We start from the raw sequence: 21,181 nt of genomic DNA, 5'->3' as shown, positions 1-21,181 counted from the left end.
TAAAGTTTTTCTTCTCCTTCGCCTCTCAACAACCACAAAAATCCTGCCAACATATCTTTTGTCTGGCACAACCTCCAGCCTCTCCGCAGGAACAGCGAAACGGGCGACTGAGCTCTGGTCCACACCAGCTTATCTAACCGCTTGCTGCTCGCTTTCCCTTCGGTTCTTCGCCCTTCCCTCGCCGAGCCCAGCAGCCGCTGAGAGCTGGGAGGGAGGAGCAGAGCGCCGCGCAGCCCTTGTCCCTCTGCGCGAAACCCAATCGGCAGGGGAAGCGCTGCTTCTTGCGGAGCGGATCGCCCGCCAGAGCCGTTCAGCATGTTTGGCATGATCCGAAATTCCCTTTTTGGTACCGCGGAGGTTTGGCCCTGCCGAGTTCTGAGCAAGGGGGAGAAGGTAGGAAAGAGGGCGGGGTCTGCATAGGGCCACGGGAATCGTCTTGGTCGCCTACTCCAGGGGTCTCCAACCTTGGCAACTTTAAGCCTGGAGGACTTCAACTCCCAGAATTCCCCAGCCAGCTTTGCAAAGCTGGCTGGGGAATTCTGGGAGTTGAAGTCCTCCAGGCTTAAAGTTGCCAAGGTTGGAGACCCCTGACCTACTCGACTGGACAAGGAGGGAGGGACAGGAAGAAAGGGGCACCTGGGGGCTTCATTCATCCACCTGTGTGTAACGCAAACGGAGTCCATTTTGGCTTAAGCGATTAAGCAAGCAGCAGTTTAACAGACTTCATAAAACCCAGACTTTGGGGTTATTGTAACCCAGCGACTGCCAGAAAGGGTAATGTTTGCATTGGATAACAGATAATCAGAGTTGGAAGGGACCTTGTAGGTCATCTAGTCCAAGCCCCTGCCCAAGCGGGAGACCCTACCCCATTTCTGACAGATGTCCAATCTCTTCTTGAAGGTCTCAAGGGATGGCGCTCCCACAACTTCTGAGGGCAGACTGTTTCATTGGTCGATTGTTCTCACTGTCAGAAAGTTTCTCCTTATTTCCAGGTTAAATCTCTCCTTGTTCAGTTTCTGTCCGTTATTCCTTGTCTGGCCTATAGGTGTTTTAAAAATAGATTGACCCCTTTCTCTCTGTGGCAGCCCCTCAAATATTGGAAGACTGCTATCATGTCTCCCCTGGACCTTCTCTTCACTAGACTAGCCAAGCCCAGTTCCTGTAACTGTTCTTCATAGTCTCCAGTCCCCTAATCATTAGTCTCCAGTTCCCTAATCATCCTGGTTGCTCTTCTCTGAACTTTTTCTAGAGTCTCAACATCTTTTTTATAATATGGTAAACAAAACTGGATGCAGTACTCTAGTTGTGGTCTTACTAAGGTTTTATAGAATGGTATTAGTACCTCCCTTGATCTTGAATGTATCCCTCTGTTAATAATGGGATTGCTGCCCATTAAGGAGAAGTTGTTCTACTCTTTAATTCAGTCAAACTCAACTCTGATGCGATCCAGATGCTTTGAAAAGAACAATCTTCTCATGCCAGGGTAACATACTAATCTCAGTCCCCAAAGGACCAAATCGAATTTACCAAGGCTGGGAAAGTGGCCCCTTGTCAGTCAACAGGAGTTCTGATTTACCACCAATTTTATCAGATACTTAGGAGCTGAAGATTTGGCAGCAGAAAGAAACAGCAGCCAACAACTGAATAGGCGGCCATCAACAGCCCAATCAACTAAAAGGCCACACACAACCAGACACCACATAAATGCTACATATAGAATAGCTCAAAGCACACATTCTGGTGAGAGAGAAATTCTCACATCGAGAGATAAGTTCTCTGAAAATGGGCTTCAGCACGGAAGGTTAAACCTCTGGTCCCAGTGACCAACCCAGATTGGATCTTTAACAAAAAAATTTTTGGGGGGGAATGCTATTCTCATCTGGGAGAAACTATTCCATAAAGAAGGCCAACACAGTATGTTGGTTCCAACCTGCCTTTTGTTAAACCGCACAGGGCAGTGTGTATGTGTGTATGCTTTAAACATGCATCCTCGGTTACCAATCTTGAGCTATTAGATTCTATTTGGAATAGTACATCTGAAGATAATCTGATTAGGTTATAACCAGCAATCTCAATTGCATTTGGAACAAACCAGCAAACTGTGCATACTATATACCAGTGGTCACCAACCCGTGGCCCACTGGTGGTCCATGAGAAAATTGTTGTGGGCTGCAGCACACCCGTGTCTGCAACAGGGGTGATACCGGCAGCAGATGGACTGATGCATGCAGGATGGGAGGGTAGCACGCGGGAGATCCCAGCAGTGGAGTCCTTCCCGGGTGTTCCTGGGCCTGCGAGGGGGGGAAGTGGGGGCGGGGGAAAGAACTTCTGAACTGGTGCTGGGTGGTGGGAATCTGATGTCCGGAGGCCGACAAGCCATGTGCTGAAGACCAGATGGCTGGCGGGGAGGTTTGTCAGCCTCCGAACATCAGATTCTCACCACCCAGCACCAGTTCAGAGGTTCCTTTCCTCCCAGCCCCAGGGATAGAGAGAGGAGGGAAGAGAGATAAAGAGGGAGAAAAGCAGAAAGAGAGAGAGAGAGAGAGGGAGGGAAAGAGAAAAAGAGGGAGAAAGAGGGAGGGAAAGAGAAAGGGAGAAAGGCAGAAAGAGAGAGAGAAAGAAATAGGGACAAAGGGAGAAAGAGGGAGGGAAAGAGAAAGGAAAGAAAGAGAGGGAGGGAGGGAAAGAGAAAGGGAGAAAGATAGAAAGAAAAAGGGAGAAAGAGAAAGGGAGGGAAAGAGAAAGAAAGAAAGAAAAAGAAAGAAAGGGAGAAAGGGAGAGAGAAAGAGGAAGAAAGGGAGAAAGAGAGAACGAGAAAGAGGGGGAAAGAGAGAAAGAAAGAGGGAGAAAGGGGGAGGGAAAGAGAGAGAGATGAGAGATCCCGGTTTTCTGTGGGAAACCGTTCCAAATGACTCTTTGAATATTTAAGGTTGCAGAAACAGGCAGCCAAGGTAAGTTCCTGAAGGACCCCATCCTGTCAGTGGGAGTCCAAGCGCTTCAGCGAGCGGCATGCTGGATTCATGTTAGTGGTCTGCGGGGTTTAAAATTATGAGTTTGGTGGTCCCTGAGGTCCAAAAGGTTGGCGAGCCCTGCTATATACTATACTGTTATAACAGTAGTCTTGACTTCTCTCTATTAGTATGTGAGTATGTTCTGTATATGGTAATTGAATTTTGGGACAGTCTTCAAGGGCAGATCCTTATTAAATGAGTTATGGTGGTCCAAATAGGATGTCAGGAGTGATCATTGGCAGCAGCTCTAATTCCAAGAAAGACCTTTACAGGTACACTATTCAAAACTGGGCAAAGCTTTCCTGGCTATGGCTTCCCTTTTGATCTTTTAACAGAAGCTGAATGAGAACTCCAGATAGGGTCTTTCAGCCCAATTCCTGTAAAGCTGAAGTTGGTGCCATCCTGGAATCCATTGTCTCCTGTATCGACAACTCTTTTGTCTTCCCTAATGTGATTCCCAATCTGATTTTCTTCATCTTGACTTTTATGGCCTCCAGATACAATTTCTACCACATATTCCATTTGGCCCAGGTGGCAAAATGGAAGATGCAAAATTATCTGCAGAGAAACCTTGCAATTTTACAAGACATAGCAAGCCACATATCTTAAATCCTTTGTAGCTCCCAGCTGTAATCTTATGGCTGTAACTATTCTATCTAATAATGTGAACATTTTCTTTCTTGTATGAAAATTGCACACTGAGGAACAGCATCCTTGTACTGTGATATAGAAAACCAACAGCATGGATGCTAGTCAAATCTTACATTTTTATGAAAGGCATAGAAGGCAAATTACTAGCTATTTCACAGCTGGTCGTGTTTTCTCCTGCTACTCAGCATGAATGTGTGTGTTCCAAACCCATCAAGTAGTTGCCACATTTGTATCCCACCTTTCTCTAAGGAATTTGTGAAAGTTTATTTAGTGCCCAAACTTGTGAAATAGATTAGAATGAAATAGAACAGGAATTCTATGTGTATATTGAAAATCTACTCTAATTGCATGGAGTTGTACGCCAACTTGTAGGAACATAAGGAATATGGAAACCGGCTCTGTGGGCGTGGCCTTATTTGTGGGTGTGGCTTGGTCATGTGACTGGCTGGGTGTGGTTTGTATGTAAATATTGTAAATATATGTGTAAAGATTGAATTTTTTATTTTTTTTAAAAAGCAACTTGTACCCAAAATCAGGCAAAGCAGGCAGGCAGATTGAGATGCTTGCAGAATCACAGCTTCACTCCCAGATCTACCTTTCTGCAATCTGCTGCCTGAGTCTGCACTGAAAAATAGAAGCTTCAGTCCTAAGGAAGGTTCAGCTCTGCTCTCAGGCCACTTCTCCCTCCCCCAACCCCCTGAATACCACCCATGACTGGGCCTCAGGAAAGCCTCCTGGGCAGGGTGGGAGGGGAGGGAAGAAGCCAGCCAGTGGTGCAATTTGCTGGTTCTCCGAACTGCACAGAATTGTAACAAGCAGTTCTATAGAACTGGTCCGAACTGGTAGAATCCCACCCCTGTTTGGAAGGCCCCAAGCCTGATACATATGTTGTAAGCCATAAATAAATTGCATTATATTTTGTGTAAAGTTGTTGGAAGAAATGTCCATCTGGGTTCAGGTCCAAGTAAGAAGAAAGACACTGGAAACATAGAGACTGCTTGGAAGGATGGTTTAAGGTGGACAGGACCACACGGGATTTGAAGTCTGGACAAAATGGAGTGCATGATTAAGGGAGGGAGGGTGATTTATACCCTCTGTTGGGCTTTCAGCTTGCTTCCTGTTTATGTGGCAAGAAATGCATCCTGATTGGTTGTCAGACTCCCATGGGGCCATGCAGGGGTAACTTTGTAGGTTGTATTGAGTCCCAGGCTTGGTTGAATCTTGCTGGATAATGTAATGAAGGGGCTTTGGGCAATTCCTATTATGGCTTAATGGCTTTGTCCTGGTTAGTGATTGCTCTGAGTTTTTCCTTCCTGCCCTGATAAGCTAATCCTGTTTCGATCTTTTTGTCTTTTCCTATATTAGGAATTAATCTTGTCAGGGGGCAAGACAAAGAGTTTTGGCTTACCTTGGAGACTTTATTTTTAATGTGATCCCCTTATTTTAATGGCTCTACTTAAGTATTTCTGTTGTCAGGTTTTGTTACTTTTGTAGCAGTTAGTAGGCTGCTCTGAGTTTTTTCTCTGAGCTGGTGATTCTTGGTTTTTTTAAGGGGGAAGGGCTGGCTTGAGTTTTCTTGGCACTGTTTTCTGAGGTTTCTAGTGCTGTGAGGTTTCTGGCACTGTCCCTTTGGGGTATAGTTTCCAGAGTCATTTGTGATAAGTAGAGATGCATCATGGTTTCATACAGGAAAATGTTATATACTGTATATAGTTTGAATCTGGACATGTGAGGGAGCAAACTTGGTACCACTAGAGCTGTGCTGTACCATGGGCCCTGCTGAGTCCCTTATCTATCTTTGCTATTGCCCTGGAAAAGATGTGAGTAATGTCACAGCTGCCATCACCTCTGGTCTCAGAAAAACGCAGCCTCACCCCTACGGCAGCTCTGCTTGAGAATTGTTTTTCTCTATGCTTCTCCTATAAACTGATTCACTGAAACCATTTGGCTATTTCCATTCTCCATCTTGCTAATGTCTTTCCGGCATCTTCCTCCTCCTTGGTCTCCTCCGGGGGGGTCCTTTCTCAACTCCATCTCTCTCTCTCTCCCCCTTCTTTCCAAGCCAAAAGTTTTTCAAACAGAGGAGGAAGGATGGAATGGGGGTGGGGTTAACTTAGTCATAATTTCCCTTCCACTTCAAGCGTTTGAGGTTTTGGGAGTTTGAAATCTCTTCGGCGACAGACAGAAATCCGCGATCGTGCACGGTTTTGGTCTGGGCTTGCCACTGGAGCACTCCGAGCCGGCTGGTTTCGGGGCTAAGCCACCCCGTAGAGGTGGTGAAGAGGGGGGAGACCACCAGCAGGGTTGAGGAGAGCCACATCTCTCCTCCTCAGCTGGCCATTACTCCCTTTCCCGAAGGCGGTTGCAGCGGTGGTCAGAAATGGCTACCACAAAGAAGAACTCGACCAGAAAAGAATGTGCAGGAGGAAAATAAGAAGTGAAAGTTTTGGCTGACCGGGTTAAATTGTGAAAGCAACAACTAAGGTACCCTGGAATTTAAACTTACAAAAAAATAACATCGCTCCCAAAGAAGAGTCGGAAGCAGCGAAGGAAAGTGAAAAGGGAAAGGAAGGGAGAGAAAAAAATAAGGGCAGGATCTGGAAGAGGAAGGAGACTGCCTGGAATTAAAAAGAATCTACAGTAAAACTTCAACAAGACTTCTAAAAGATACATTTTAACTGAAACTTTGTAACTAAACAGTAACCCCAAGAAGAGAAAGTGGAAAAAAAAGAGCAAAAAGAAACAGCTTGCGTGTAGTTGGATTATTTGGTGATCTTTGGATTCTTGGTTATTACATTTGAATGACTAAAATTAATCGGGTGGTTGTTTAAAAATTTATACAATGGCACCACTTCTGGATGAATTGAAAATAGAACTTTAAAAGTACAAAGAAGATGAACTAGAAGGGAAGGGTTCTTTTGCCTTCGTTTTTCAATTCTTAGAAATGGAGATTTGGAACTATGAGAAACAACAAGAAATATCTGCAAAACAAGAAGACTGGGACAAAGAAGAAGCCATCTTTAATGAACAAGTAATTTTATGTGGGGAAGAAAAAGGAAAGGGGGGGAAAGAGAATGGAGAATTTAAGATTTAAAAAAACAACCAAAGAAAAGAAAAATAATTCGAAAAATAAGTATGATACTGGAAAGCAACAGAAAAGGGAAATACAGAAGAGAGAAATAGAGGTAGAGAGACAAGGGGGTAAAAAGGGGAGAGAGAAGAAGAGAGGGAAGAAGGAAAGGAAAAGAAGTTACAAAGGACCGGAACAAAATATAGAGAAACAGGACCTATTTAGAGATAATGGGTGAAAATCTAACTGAAAAAGGGATTCTGTAAAGGTACATAAGATAGTATTGTTATATTAGTAATAGAAATAACTTTAGAAAATTGGAAACAATGTATGATTAAAATGAGGGATAAAATAGTTAGTGTAATTTAGTGAAATGTTTGTTAATAAAATAAGTGAAATAAAATATAATGAGAAAATTGAATTAGGAAGGAACGGGAACATTTTAATTAGTTAATGTTTTATAAAATATAAGTGAAGAGGGGGGGAATTAATTATGGAAAGCTTATAATTGTTCCCATAGAAATATGATATTTAATTGAAAAGTAATGTTAAAGAAGTTAAGACTTCAATGAATATTAATATTAATGATAGAATTGAATTGGAATGGAATGTGTTGTTTTAATTACATACATTTATAATTTTTTTCTTTTTTTAAGAATATAGTGTGTATTTTAAGAATGTACCAAGCAGAATCCGAATGGAAGTTATGTATTATATTGAATGTGATAACTTTAGGGTATATATTGAAGCCTAAATAAGAGTTAAATGGATAAACTTAAAAGATATAAAGGCGTCATACTCCAATCAGTAGCTACAGGAGAAATTTTGTTTAATGAGAAAAGATAATAGATAATTGAAACAGGACAGACAAAAAATACAAATATAATGATTTGAATTGAGATGAGATAATTAAAATAAAATTGAGAAAATTAAAAGAGGGGAGAAGCTATGCCGAAAATATAAAATAGTAATAAGATATGGAATAGAATATAAAAATGAGCATGAACTTGAATTTGTGTCTGTACGAAGAAATGTAATCCGGGATTACGCTACTTTCAAAAAAGATGTTTTATTTGTATTTTTTTTCTTTTTGTGAAAACTCAAATAAAATTTACAAAAAAAATAAAAAAAAGCATTTGAGGTTTTGGTATTGCCTGCCTGGTGGAATTGGGAGAAGGGAAGCTACGACTTGCCTGTATGAGTGTGAGTTATTCTCCTGGCAAAGTTTGTGCTCTACCATATCAGTAACCTTTCCTAAGCTATGTGGAAGAGCACAGCGGAACGGTCTAGCTGAGATTTCAAGCACTTTATTTCACAGACAATATCAGAGTGAATGAAAAGTGTAATTGAAATAATAAAACGTTTTATAAAGGAGATCTGTACATACATACGCAGACAAGGAAACTCAATCAAGCATGCAGGTAATGGGCCATTCTTTTTCTGCATGCCAACCTGCCAGCCATGGCCTTATCTCAGCTACTCAGTTCCACATCTATCCCATTTCTTTTATTTCCTCCCTCCCCCCACCCCATTAAGTATATTGGAGCAAGTAAGCAAGCCCCATCCCATTGGCTTGTAATATAGATAGGAGCACTGCTGCAGATTTTCTTTTTAAACAGAAGATATATTTTGCCAACTTCTGAATATCCCTGCATGTACATGGTTTCCAACACTTATTTCCCAAGTTCAATCTTAAAGCGATTGAAGCCAGCTCTCTACTTCTTGGTGGATATTCTGTTGTGAAGAAGTTTTTCTGTTTGCTGAACATTAGCATTTATTTATTGCATGTGCTTGTATCACTCTTTAATTTTCTTATAGGTTGTATAAATATACTGCAATTATTATAGCACTTTATATCGTCCATTGGACAGTTGGTGGCAACAGCCTTGGACAGGAGATGGGAATCTGGCTATCTGACTATTCAATAATTGTAGAATATAAACATGTAGAATGGTGTTATGGTTAGAATTGGGTTAAAGGTTAAATGGGATTTATTTTTCAAAACCACTCTTTGAATAGGAAACCTATGTATAGATGATTCATTATCTCTCTTAAAGAGCTTTCTAGTTCTTGGGTAAGTAGCCAACTACTTCTTGCAATAAACTGCCTTTTTTGTATGAATATTTATAGCAATGTATCAATTAGTCTTTTTTTTTTTTTAATCTCTTGGGATACTAGGATGATGTAGCCTATGAGGAAAGGACATACGAAGGTGGGATGTTTGCCAGTGTTGAACTCTCTGGAAAGCCCTTTGATGAGGCTTTACGTGAAGCAGTGCTGAAACTTCTTAAATATGTTGGAGGAAGCAATAATCAAGGTGAGGTTTCCTTCTCACAACTCTCTTTATAACTCAGTTGCTTAGCTGTATATTTGCAACACTTACAAGCCTATTTAGAGGTGAACATAAATTTCTTTCTTAATAAAGAACCAATTATTCATTTATTCTCAGGAGCTGGCATGGGGATGATGGCTCCAGTATGTAGCACGGTCTTTCCTGCAGAGGACGGATCATTGCAGCACAAGGTGAAAGTTCTGCTACGAATTCCAAGCCAGTTCCAAGACAACCCTCCTTCACCAAGTGATGAGAGCATCCGGGTTGAGAAAAGGGAAGAAATGGTTGTTTATTCTACGTAAGTTTCTTTAAATAAGTTTGAGTGAAGGACTTATAGGTTTGTCCATGGCTGCCATTCACCTTCCTTAAATTGGTACTTCCCAGATGTATTCAACCTGAAATCTTATCACCTTCTCTAACAAAGCTATTGACCTTGGCTACAGAGACTGAGGATTGAACTGGAGAGCACAAAGCTTTCTAGGAATATTTTGGATTTTATTATCTCTGTTAATTTTTAATATTCAGCAAATTATAATCATAGTTAACTTTGGATCAGTGAGTTATCTTGAGTGCTTATTTCATCATGCAGTGGTACAAAGCATTTTTTCTACTAGCACAAGCCAAAAATATAGTTTTAATTTCACAACAGCTTCCATATATTTAAAAGAAAATATCTGTGCATCAAGGCATGATTCTTATGGATGCAAGGGTCAAATGGGAATTATAACTACCCTATTGAATCGTTAGCTTTTAAGTTAATTGAAGCAAGAGGTTCCATTTTAAAATTTAATTTTGCTAATATAATTCTGTAAGGTATTATATACACTGACAATTCAACAAAATTAAAACCCAGTATTAGGTGTATCAAATTGGTTCTTGAACTTGGGCAATTTAAGATTCTGTGGAGCCAAGAAGTGAAATGCAATAACTCTGAAACAACCCAAACAAAGCTATTGACCTTTATTTCTTTCTCAGTAAATATAAATTTAACCCAAACAAAGGTCTTGAGAATGGATAAGCTACTAAAGTACTAAAGTGCTAAAATTTACAAAGTACACAAATTAATATGCTTGCTCTATTTTTTTATTATTTACAGGTGAAACTAGAAAAATTAGAATATCGTGCAAAAGTTCATTTATTTCAGTAATGCAACTTAAAAGGTGAAACTAATATATGAGATAGACTCATTACATGCAAAGCAAGATAGTTCAAGCCATGATGAGTCATAATTGTGATGATTATGGCTTACAGCTCATGAAAACCCCAAATCCACAATCGCAGAAAATTAGAATATTACATGCAATCAATAAAACAAGGATTGTACATAGAACAATATCGGACCTCTGAAAAGTATAAGCATGCATATGTACTCAGTACTTGGTTTGGGCCCCTTTTACAGCAATTACCGCCTCAATGCAGCGTGGCATGGAAGCTATCAGCCTGTGGCACTGCTGAGGTGTTATGGAAGACCAGGATGCTTCAATAGCAGCCTTCAGCTCTTCTGCATTGTTCGGTCTCATGTCTCTCATTTTTCTCTTGGCAATGCCCTATAGATTCTCGATGGGGTTCAGTTCAGGCAAGTTTTCTGGCCAATCAAGCACAGTAATCCCACAGTCATTGAACCAGGTTTTGGTGTTTAGGGCAGTGTGGACAGATGCCAAGTCCTGCTAGAAAATGAAGTCAGCATCCCCATAAAGCTCGTCTCCAGAAAGAAGCATGAAGTGCTCCAAAATCTCCTGGTAGACGGCTGTGTTGACCCTGGACTTAATGAAGCACAGTGGACCAACACCAGCAGATAACATGGCTCCCCAAATCAACACAGACTGTGGAAACCTCAAACTGGACTTCAAGCATCTTGCAGTGTGTGCCTCTCCATTCTTCCTCCAGACTCTGGGTCCTTGGTTTCCAAATGAGATGCAAAAGTTGCTGTCATCAGAAAAGAGGACTTTGGACTACTGAGCAACAGACCAGTTCTGTTTTTCTTTAGCCCAGGTAAGACGCTTCTGACATTGTTGGTTGTTCAGGAGCGGCTTGACAAGAGGAATACGAAATTTGAAGCCCATGTCCAGGATCCGTCTGTGTGTGGTGGCTCTTGATTCACTGACTCCAGCCTCAGTCCACTCCTTGTGAAAGTCCCCAACAATTTGAATGACCTTTTCCTGACAATCCTCTTCAGGCTGCGGTCATCCCTGCTGCTTGTGCACCTTTTTCTTCCACACTTTTCCCTTCCACATAACTTTCTATTAATAATGTGCTTTGATACAGCACTTTGGGAACATCCAACTTCTTTTGCAATTACCTTTTGAGGCTTTCCCTCCTTATGGAGGGTGTCAGTGATGGTTTTCTGCACAACTGTCAGGTCAGCAGTCTTTCCCATGATTGTGCTTCCTACTGAACCAGACTGAGAGACCATTTAAAGGCTCAGGGACCCTTTGCAGGTGTTATGGCTTAATTAGCTGATTAGAGTGGGACACTCTGAGCCTAGAACATTGCACCTTTTCACAATATTCTAATTTTCTGAGATTGTGGATTTGGGGTTTTCATGAGCTATAAGCCATAATCATCACAATTATGACAAATCACGGCTTGAACTATCTTGCTTTGCATGTAATGAGTCTATCTCATATATTAGGTTCACCTTTTAAGTTGCATTACTGAAATAAATGAACTTTTGCATGATATTCTAATTTTTCGAGTTTCCACTGTACATATAACTTTCAATCATTCACTCTTTTTCCTGTCAAATACAAATCCCTGATACATTCATTTTCATTTTCATTCATCTCCCTGGAATTCATTCACACATGATTTGAACTGTGGGCTTTTTTTATTGTTGTTGTTCTTTTCCCCCCCCTCATAGGCTGTTTGGAGGCTATGCCAAAGAAGCAGACTATGTGAATTATGCAGCCAAGCTAACCTCTGCTTTAGGAAATGAGGCATCCTTCCACAAAGACTTCTATTTTTGCAATGGTTACGATCCCCCCATGAAACCCTATGGGCGGCGCAATGAAGTTTGGCTGTTGAAAAAAGCGACCAATTAAAAAAGCTGGAAAGAACTCTAGGAAAATATCCACAAGTGCCATGGAAATCTATGAAAGTGAAAACAAGAAAACTAAGACGGCTTGCTTTTGAGATCCATTCAGCATTTCTTTTTCTTTTTAATGAACATATATTCATAAAATTCTTTTGTATTTGCCATTAATTTCATAAGGCATAAATTATATTTCTTGAGATGATTTTTCTCCTCCACAGAATAGGAAGAATAAAGTATCTTCTACAAAGAAGAATATTTTTAAACTGCATTAAGTGAGCCATAAGAAATAGTTTTTTATTGCACCACAACAAATGAACAGACCAATTACTGAATTCTGGGAAGACCAAATATTAATTCAAATAAATCAGATTATCTCTTTTCTGTCAGTTCTTATTAACCCAGACTTTAAAACACAGCCAAACTAAACTCTAGTAATTTATTTTCCCCTGGTTCATGTTGTTATTATCAGTGATGTCAATATCTGTAACCAACCATAATGGCATAATCACACAACCTTATTCTTGCATCATGACATCTGATGACGTCAATATACACATACCCTCATTCATCCCATGAAATGCCTGTGACAGATGGCTGTTAATAACAGCAATTGACTGGGCAATTCACAATCCTAAACCAGGGTTCTTCAAACTTAAAATAGTCATTTTCTGTTCAACTTGGTCTGTACTAACCTGAACAGGACTTCCAAAGGTGCTTTTTCAAGAGGCAACTGTACTTTCTGATTTTTCTTTGAAGATGTTTCATTTCTCATCTAAGAAGCTGAGAAAGCTTCTAGGATGAGAAGCAATACATCTTCAAAGCAAAAAAGAAAGTACAGTTGCCTCTTGAAAAAGCACTTTTGGGACAACCATGACATGGGTGACTGAGAATCTCCATACACGTCTGAACAGGACTTACTACACAATCCTGACAATAGTTACCAGCTCCAGGTGTAGTGGTCTTGGGAAGGATGGGCAGTAGATACTATGGGAATATATAGATTGCAAAGGAATAAAGTATATCCTTTTAAAGTATTTATAATGGAGGTATGTTCACTCTAGAGAAGGAAACATATTCTTGTTCCTGAAAGACAACTTTTTATCATGATGCAGAGTGTAAGGGCTTGTCTAGGCAGTCACTAGGAATCAACACTAAAAAAATGTAGCTATGTCTCCCCTAATTACACTTGGAAAGGCAGAAATAAATGAACAGAAAATAGAAAATTATTTATTTGGAACTCTATTGAGCCCCCAAAAGTGATTTTTAAAGATATACTGATAAGTGGTGGGCTTTGTGAATAAATCATACCTAAAGGTAGCACAACCAGTACCTGTATAGCATAGCATGCAGAATAACTGGTCTCAACAAGGCAAATATTGCTATTTCCCAGCCAACACATTTGATGATTTATAGCTTACTTTCTGATTCACCTCTCATAAAAAAGGAAAATTGAATACCAATGCTATCACAATAAAGAAAATTCTTGACAACTGACCTAAAAATGCAAATCATCCAAAGTATTGATAACTTGGCAGGGTAAGAAATGCCAAGTCAAAAAATGTTTCTTGGTGTCTTCCAGATGATAAAAGAGCAGGAGAGAAAAATAAAAAAGCAGTTCCTGTGTTGCTATTGATATTTTCATTATTGGGAAATTACTATATGTAAATAAGTTTTTTTTTTAATAGTCTGACTACTAAACTATATAACTGCATTCCAAAATCCAGACAGGTTTTCAATCTGACCTGAATATGTCAAAAAAAAACCTGAGGTTTTTCTGGATGCGTAGCAAATATTCTGTTATAACTCTGATTCTTCCACGGGTCTGATAATTGCTTGCATAATGTAATTGAGCAGGTTATTGATGTCTCAAAAGCAATTGCTGTAACTCTGGACTTTGTCTTCATCGCTTGTGGAGCTTATCTAGATCAGCCTTCCTCAGCTTGGCACCTTCTCCAGGTATGGTGGCACTGCAGCTTCTCAGCACAATGGGAGGATGATGCCAGGTTTGGAAGGTTGATCATGGGAATGAAGTTATTACTGTTAATGTTTTATATAAGAAACTTCATCTTCTGCTATTTTTTTTCATACATATTCCCTTCCTATTTTTGCCACATCATGTACAATCATTTCTGGTTTCTAATGCCTATAATTATGTTGCATGTTTGATACATGTTTGTGCAATTTTTTTAAATGAAATCTCAATTTTAACAAAAATAAATTAAAAATATAGTCTGAAGATTTGGGGTGGGGGATTATGTATGTACTTAGTATGGTTTGAAGATATTCATTTCTCTCTTCTAATGAATGAGGGATGGAGAATCTCAATATAAATCCCCCTTTCCTCAATTTCTATCATATGTTAAAGAATATAAAGAAACGCCATGCCTCCACTCGCAAGAGTTTTCATCAGATAATAAAGGTTTTTGAGGCTATCCAGACTCAGATTCTCTGGGACAGTGACCAACTTCAAGTACCGTAGTTCAGGTGTGGAGCCAATAGTCCAAATCTACCAAAAGCTGATCTTCCTAATTTGATTCAGAGGTTGAGACCAAAGCAATACTAATGCTCAAGGAACACAGGTGAAGGCACAGGGCCTACAGAAAAAAATCTGTTAGGTCACTTTCTATCCCTATTCCTGTACCTAATGGCCATTGGATTGTTCCTGGAACACCCTTGGAATATGAATCTATCTCTTTGCTTTATTCTTTAGTGGGATTCTGAGGACCAACACCATCTTGGTTTATTTTTGGCCATGCTTCTTGGAATTGGAATCAAGAATGCATATTCTTAATGCCATTGCAGCAGAACAACAGAATATTACATAGGTGCATGAATTTCAAGCCATGAAATATCCAGTGTCTTTTGCTAAGGCTTGTCAGCATCTGCATAATTATGCAATTACTTACCTAAATATGGATTTCAGAACTGCAATTATATATCCCATTTTTTTAAAAAAAAGTTTTTACATTTCTAAGGGTGTAATTGCCTCTATCATAAGTATAAATTAGTTGAAAAGATTAATAATTTAGCTGTCAAAAATTATTAAAAGAAACAAAATATGAAGTTATACAATCACTTGTTCTATTTAAAAGTATGCTTGTGGCTGACAGGCTTTCTGTTGCATATTGCAGTGCTTATAATAGAAATAGGAGCATCATCCTAGATAGCAGATACATGGGTTTAGGGAAGCATGAAACAGTTCACTCCAGCTACAGGCTGGAAAAGCTAGATCAAGCAAAAATAAATGAAATTTTTAGTTGAGAAAAAGAATGACTCTTGGGTACAAAGATGAGAAGGCTTGTAATGTCCTGCTTGTAAACATCAAAGTTGCTTCTCATTACAATTATAAACAGAAGGCTGGATCAAATGGATCTTTAATTTGCTAATTATCCAAGTAGTTCTGATTTATGGCACTGGATGCTTGATTCTTGCACACTGATTTGTATTGCACAGCCTTGCTGAATTCTGGTGTACTTTCTGGTGTACTTGGGGAGTGATACAGCAGAAGTCTGAAATTCCGGATGCTTGTATATTACTATATTTTTCAAAGATAGCATTAGATTTAAGTGCTTTAGCAGAAGAAATGAGTGAGTGCGCTGAAAAACAGAATGGTCTCAACATCTGCTTGAGGTTTTTTTCGTATGGTTATTAATTTGCCTTAAACTTTATGACATAAATAATATGAGTAACTTGTCTTCCTGAAGTCATGCTCATATTATTTAAATGCAAATTTTACTTATAACCTAAATTACAGAATGCAAATTGGCAGCAGTTCTCCAGTTGAAAGAATTTTTGGTGCATGGATTGGGGCTTAATTTGTCTTCCTTTTTTAAAAAAATAAAATAAAATTTACCATTTAATTATACTTAAAAAAACAATGAAGTTTTCTAGCACTGTTTCATCAAGTTAATTAGCATCCATAATGGATTTTCCTTGCAAAATAATATATTTCTGGTGTATCTGCTTTAAATGGACCTTTCCATTTTTTGAATGAATTCTGTAGCCCAGAGAAGGAAAACACTTGGGTGTTAATACAACAAATGTGAATTGTACATTATTTCAAAATGATTATTTTAGAACTTGAAATAACATTAAAAAGTTATGTTAGGAGAGGAGACTTAACTGTTGGGAAGCAATTAAAATGATTAATGTGATTAAAATGAATATTTGCCACAGTAAACAGTTACAATTCTATATATAATTATATAATGAAACACACACACTTATACTGTACAACTATCATACTTTTTGAACCAACTCTGTTTTGTATAAATGAATTCCAAATTTCATTATATTTAGAATAGAATAGAATAGAATAGAATAGAATAGAATAGAATAGAATAACAGAATAGTTGGAAACCCTACACCACTTCAGACAAATGGTTATCCAATATCTTTTTAAAAACTTACAGTGTTGGAGCATTCACAACTTCTGGAGGCAAGTTGTTCCACTGATTAATTGTTCTAACTGTCAGGAAATTTCTTCTTAGTTCTAAGTTGTTCCTCTCCTTGATTAGTATCTACCCATTGCTTCTTGTCCTGCCCTCAGGTGCTCTGGAGGATATCTTGACTCCCTCTTCTTTGTGGCAGCCCCCGAGATATTGGAACACTGCTATCATGTCTCCCCTAGTCCTTCTTTTCATTAACTAAACATACCCAGTTCCTTCAACTGTTCTTCATATGTTTTAGCCTCCAGTCCCCTAATCATCCTTGTTGCATTTCTCTGCACTCAACATCTTTTTTACATCATGGCAACCAAAACTGAATGCGGTATTCCAAATGTGGTCTTACCAAGGCATTATAAAGTGGTATTAACACTTCCCATGATCTTGATTATATCCCTCTGTTTAGGCAGCCTAGGACTGTGTTGGCAGCTGCTGCACACTGCTGGCTCATATTTAAATGGTTGTCCACTACAACTCCAAGATCCTTCTCAGTTACTACTATTGAGCAAGGTACCACATATACTGTACCTATGCATTTGATTTTTCTTGCCTAAATGTAGAACCTTACTTTTTTCACCATTGAATTTCAATTTTGTTAGATAGCACCCAATGTTCAAGTCTGTCAAGATCCTTCTGTATCTTAAGCCTATCTTCTGAAGTGTTGGCTATTCCTGCCAGCTTGGTGTTGTCTGCAAATTTGATGAGTTCTATCCCCTTGTCCAAGTCATTGATGAAGATGTTGAAGAGTACTGGGCCTAAAACAGAGTCTTGGGATAGATGTAGATGCAGTTCCATTGAGGACTACACATTGATTGCAGTTGGTCAGCCAGTTATGAATCCCTCTGGTGGTGATGCTGTCTAACCCACATTTTTCTACTTTATCTAGTAGTAGGTTATGGTCTACTTTATCAAATGCCTTACTGAAGTCCAAGTAAATTATATCAACAGCATTCCTCTGGTCAACTGATTTTGTCACTTTGTCAAAGAATGCAATAAAATTAGTCTGGCATAATCTGTTTTTAACAAACCCTTGTTGGCTTTTGGTTATTACTTTATTTGCTTCTAGGTGTTCACTGATTCGTTGCTTGATTATCTTTTCCAGAATTTTCCCTGGTATTCAGGTCAGGCTGATAGGTCTGTAGTTTCCTGGATCTATTTTTTTTTCCCTTTTTGGAAGATGGAAACTACATCATCTCTTTTACAGTTCTCTGGCAGTTCCCTGGTGCTCCAGGATCTTTGAAAGATATAGTTCAGTGGTTCTGAGATCTTGTCTGCCAGTTCCTTCAGAATCTTGGAGTATAATCCATCCGGTCCAGGTGATTTGAACTCATCTAGGGTAGACAGGTGTTCACTTACCATTTTCTTCCCTATTTTAACTTGTGTTCTTAATCTGTTTTTTATGGTGCTGTTTTTGATAGGTTGGACTATTTTTTTTCCCTTTGTGTAAAGACAGATTCAAAAAATGAGTTATTCTCCCTGTTGTTTGTCACCTTCTTGACACTTTCTCCCAGCAATGGACCAATTGTTGACTTTTTTCTTGTTTTTAACATAAATGTTTTTAACATTTATCCATTCAAAGTCTATGTCTGTAGACAATCTGCTCATAAATAGCAAATGAAATGAAGTCTTCAATCTATTGAGAAAATGGGGCCATATATATATCTTTCCAATGTTGCAATATCGGTCTTTTAGCTATAGAAAGGGCACAGAGAATTCATTTACATTCCCAGTTGTTAAACTTCCATGTACCAGGTATGTAATTCAAGAGATTCTTATCCTCTGAAAATTTTAGCTTTCGTCATAGTCATGACCAGTTTTGTCCCACTCAAGGGAGTGGTGCTCATCTACATTTCTTAGCCAAGGAAGCCAGCATTGTCCGAAGACATTTCTGTGGTCATGTGGCCAGCATGATTATACACGAAGAGTACAGAATGCTGTTACCTTCCCACCTATCTATCTACTTGTATTTGTATGCTTTCGTACTGCTAGATTGGCAGGTCTTGAACCCTAGCTGTCAATTTTCCAGCTGAAAAACTCAGCGTCTTTAATCCATCACACCCCCTTTATATACATTTATACAGGTGAAACTCTAAAAATTAGAATGTACTTCTTTTCTTTAAGTACATTAAAAATGTACTTCTTTTCTCAACATTTTGGACATCAGAGTCATTACCCAAGTACATTTATTTTAGATAGATGGAGCAATAGAACCATCTGCTTTGGGGATGATCAATTGAAATGGTTAAAAGGCATATTAATATAACCGTATCCTGTTAGAAAACAGCAAGTAACAGTTGTCATGCCCATAAACTCTGTGATCTTTTATCAAAAAAAGAATATTGAATATTAATAATATCAATATTATAAACAATGCTATAATATTGAATATTAAACTAGCCTTTCCAAGCTTGTGAACTATAAAGGTAGTCCTCAACAATCATTTAGTGACTGTTCAATGTTACAATGGCACTGAAAAAAATGATTTATGACCATTTTTCACACTTATGGCCGTTGCAGCATCCCCATGGTCACACGACCAACATTCAGATGCTTGGCAACTGGCTCATATTTATGACGTTTGCAGTGTCCTGGGGTCATGTTATTAACTTTTGCAACCTTCTGACAAGTAAAGTCAATGGGGAAACCATGTAACTAATTTAACAATTGCAATGATTCACTTAACAGCGGTGGCAAGAAAAGTCGTAAAATGGGGGAGGAACTCACTTAACAAATGTTTCACTTAGCAACATAAATTTTGGGCTCAAATGTGGTCATAAGTTGAGGACTACCTGTAATTGTGTTGATATGTCAGTTCCCAGAATTGTCCTTCTAGAATGTCAATCCCAAGACAATAGGAAAATACCAGTTTAGAAGGGCTGAACCAAAAGATCCCTTGGGCTAGTCCAGTAGGATGCTCCTCCTTGACTAACTTCCCTTCCTGGAAAGATGAGATGATTCAGTCTAAATCTGCAAAACCTTCTTTGCTAAGTGTCAACTAATTAGCAAAGAGCTTGTGATTGAAAGATGGTGATTTGCTAGAGTTTACTTCTAAAAGAAGCTCTTGGGTTGAGCTGGCGAATTGATTTTTGTTCATTTGTAGAATATTTTCTTAGATTCTTATCATCAATCAACTGGTGACCTTTCATAATACTGGATAAAGGAAGCATTTAAGAAGCAGAATTAAACACAACCAGAAAAGGGCTTCTTGTATCTTTCAATCAAATCAAAAGGTTTAAAGATTTTTCTTAAAGGTCTTCAGGTTTTTCACAGTTGTGTTGTTCAAAGATGATTCTCCTCTGAGTAGCTAGCCCAGAAATATACTCTTTTCACGTTACTTCACAATCAAGGGCAACCAAATACATCCTAAGCTAGATCCTGTTGCTTGCTTAACAAACTGACTGTAGACAAATCACAGCAATTTATTTATCTCTTACAATAGGATTATCAGTACAACTGCTTATCCTTCAAAATAAGTATTTCAAATACATCTGTGTCAAAGCACACCAGTGTTAGTTAACAAGACTATAAGTAACAAGAGATGTATAGCACCTATTATAAAACTGTTCACATCCCTAATGCATTGCACTGGGAACATTGGAACAACAATGTCCCTATTAGAAATAGAGGATATTTAGGCATATTTAGGCACTCTGTGTTTCCTGAATAGAAATGCAAAAAAGGGGTACCTGCTCACTTTTTTAGTTCAGCCAGTCATAAATATTCTCCCCCCCAAAGTTAAATCTATTACAGGATCCCAATCTGGATCAGTCCCTCTTTTGGTAAAGACCAGAGGTGGGGCAGCTTCGCCATTTCTTCACGAGCTTTTGGACTTGTACTGGAGCCCATCCACACAGAGACTCCCTGAGGGATCAATCTGGATCAGTCTGGACCAGAGGTTTAGTCTTCTGGCTTTGGACTTGCTGGGCCCATCACACAGAGACTCCTGAGGTTGGGCTCCAACATGAGTTTGAAAGCTCAGAAGACAAAAAATTGGTCTCAGTGACCAACTCAGATTGGATCCCGCAACACGTACAGTATATTTGCCTTCATTTGTGAAAATATAATACGTTTGCCTTGCTGAATTCTTGTTTTCTAATGCCTATAGCCTCTTCTATTTGGAGAAAGGAGCTAATATTAAATATCCATTTAATCTATAACTATTATTCCATTTTGTGTATACCAGTATTCAAATATTATAATGTAGTCTATTCAAGTGAAATATAGCACAATATTGTATTTTACACTGTAATACAAGAGTAGTGCAGTGCATTACGATGCAGTATAGTGTAATTAAATGTATTACACTGGGGAAATGCAATGTATTTGTTTCCATTTCAGTTCATTACAGCCATAATCCAGTCAAGAAATAAAAAAAACAAGAAAAGTTTTTAAAAAGTATAATTATTTGAAATTAATCTTTTATTCTTAAGTGATACTTAATGTGGATACTCAAAAAGCATCTGCATTTCTTTTTAATATTGTTCTTAACGATGTAGAATGTTCCTCCTCATATTACCAGTCTGAACATCTGCTTTCTTCTTAGCTTGAATAGTGCAGTTCTCAGGAATATCCTCATTTCAAACAAAATAAAATGTTTTGCAAAGCTTACAAGATTGGGGTACCAAAAACATGTTGGCT

General features: G+C 38.7%; 1 protein-coding gene across 2 annotated transcripts; it reads left to right on the top strand.

The window, feature by feature from the left end:
- Positions 1-238: 238 nt before the first annotated feature.
- HEBP1 (heme binding protein 1) lies at positions 239-12,476 on the top strand. 2 transcript variants are annotated; one of them, XM_087968196.1, is made up of 4 exons: positions 239-393; positions 8,911-9,049; positions 9,182-9,362; positions 11,925-12,476. In XM_087968196.1, the coding sequence occupies exons 1-4, from the start codon at positions 316-318 to the stop codon at positions 12,103-12,105; spliced, it is 579 nt and encodes a 192-aa protein (XP_087824322.1). In that variant the 5' UTR covers positions 239-315; the 3' UTR covers positions 12,106-12,476. The 2 variants fall into 2 exon arrangements, with proteins under 2 accessions (XP_087824322.1, XP_087824323.1); XM_087968197.1 differs by having other exon boundaries at positions 10,710-12,476.
- The last annotated feature ends 8,705 nt before the right edge of the window (positions 12,477-21,181 follow it).

The sequence above is a fragment of the Notechis scutatus genome, chromosome 6 (assembly GCF_049901735.1).
Source record: "Notechis scutatus isolate UNSWTSFEM ecotype Mainland chromosome 6, rNotScu1.2, whole genome shotgun sequence".
Lineage (NCBI taxonomy): Eukaryota > Metazoa > Chordata > Lepidosauria > Squamata > Elapidae > Notechis > Notechis scutatus.
This window is presented reverse-complemented; position numbering and strand designations above follow the sequence as displayed.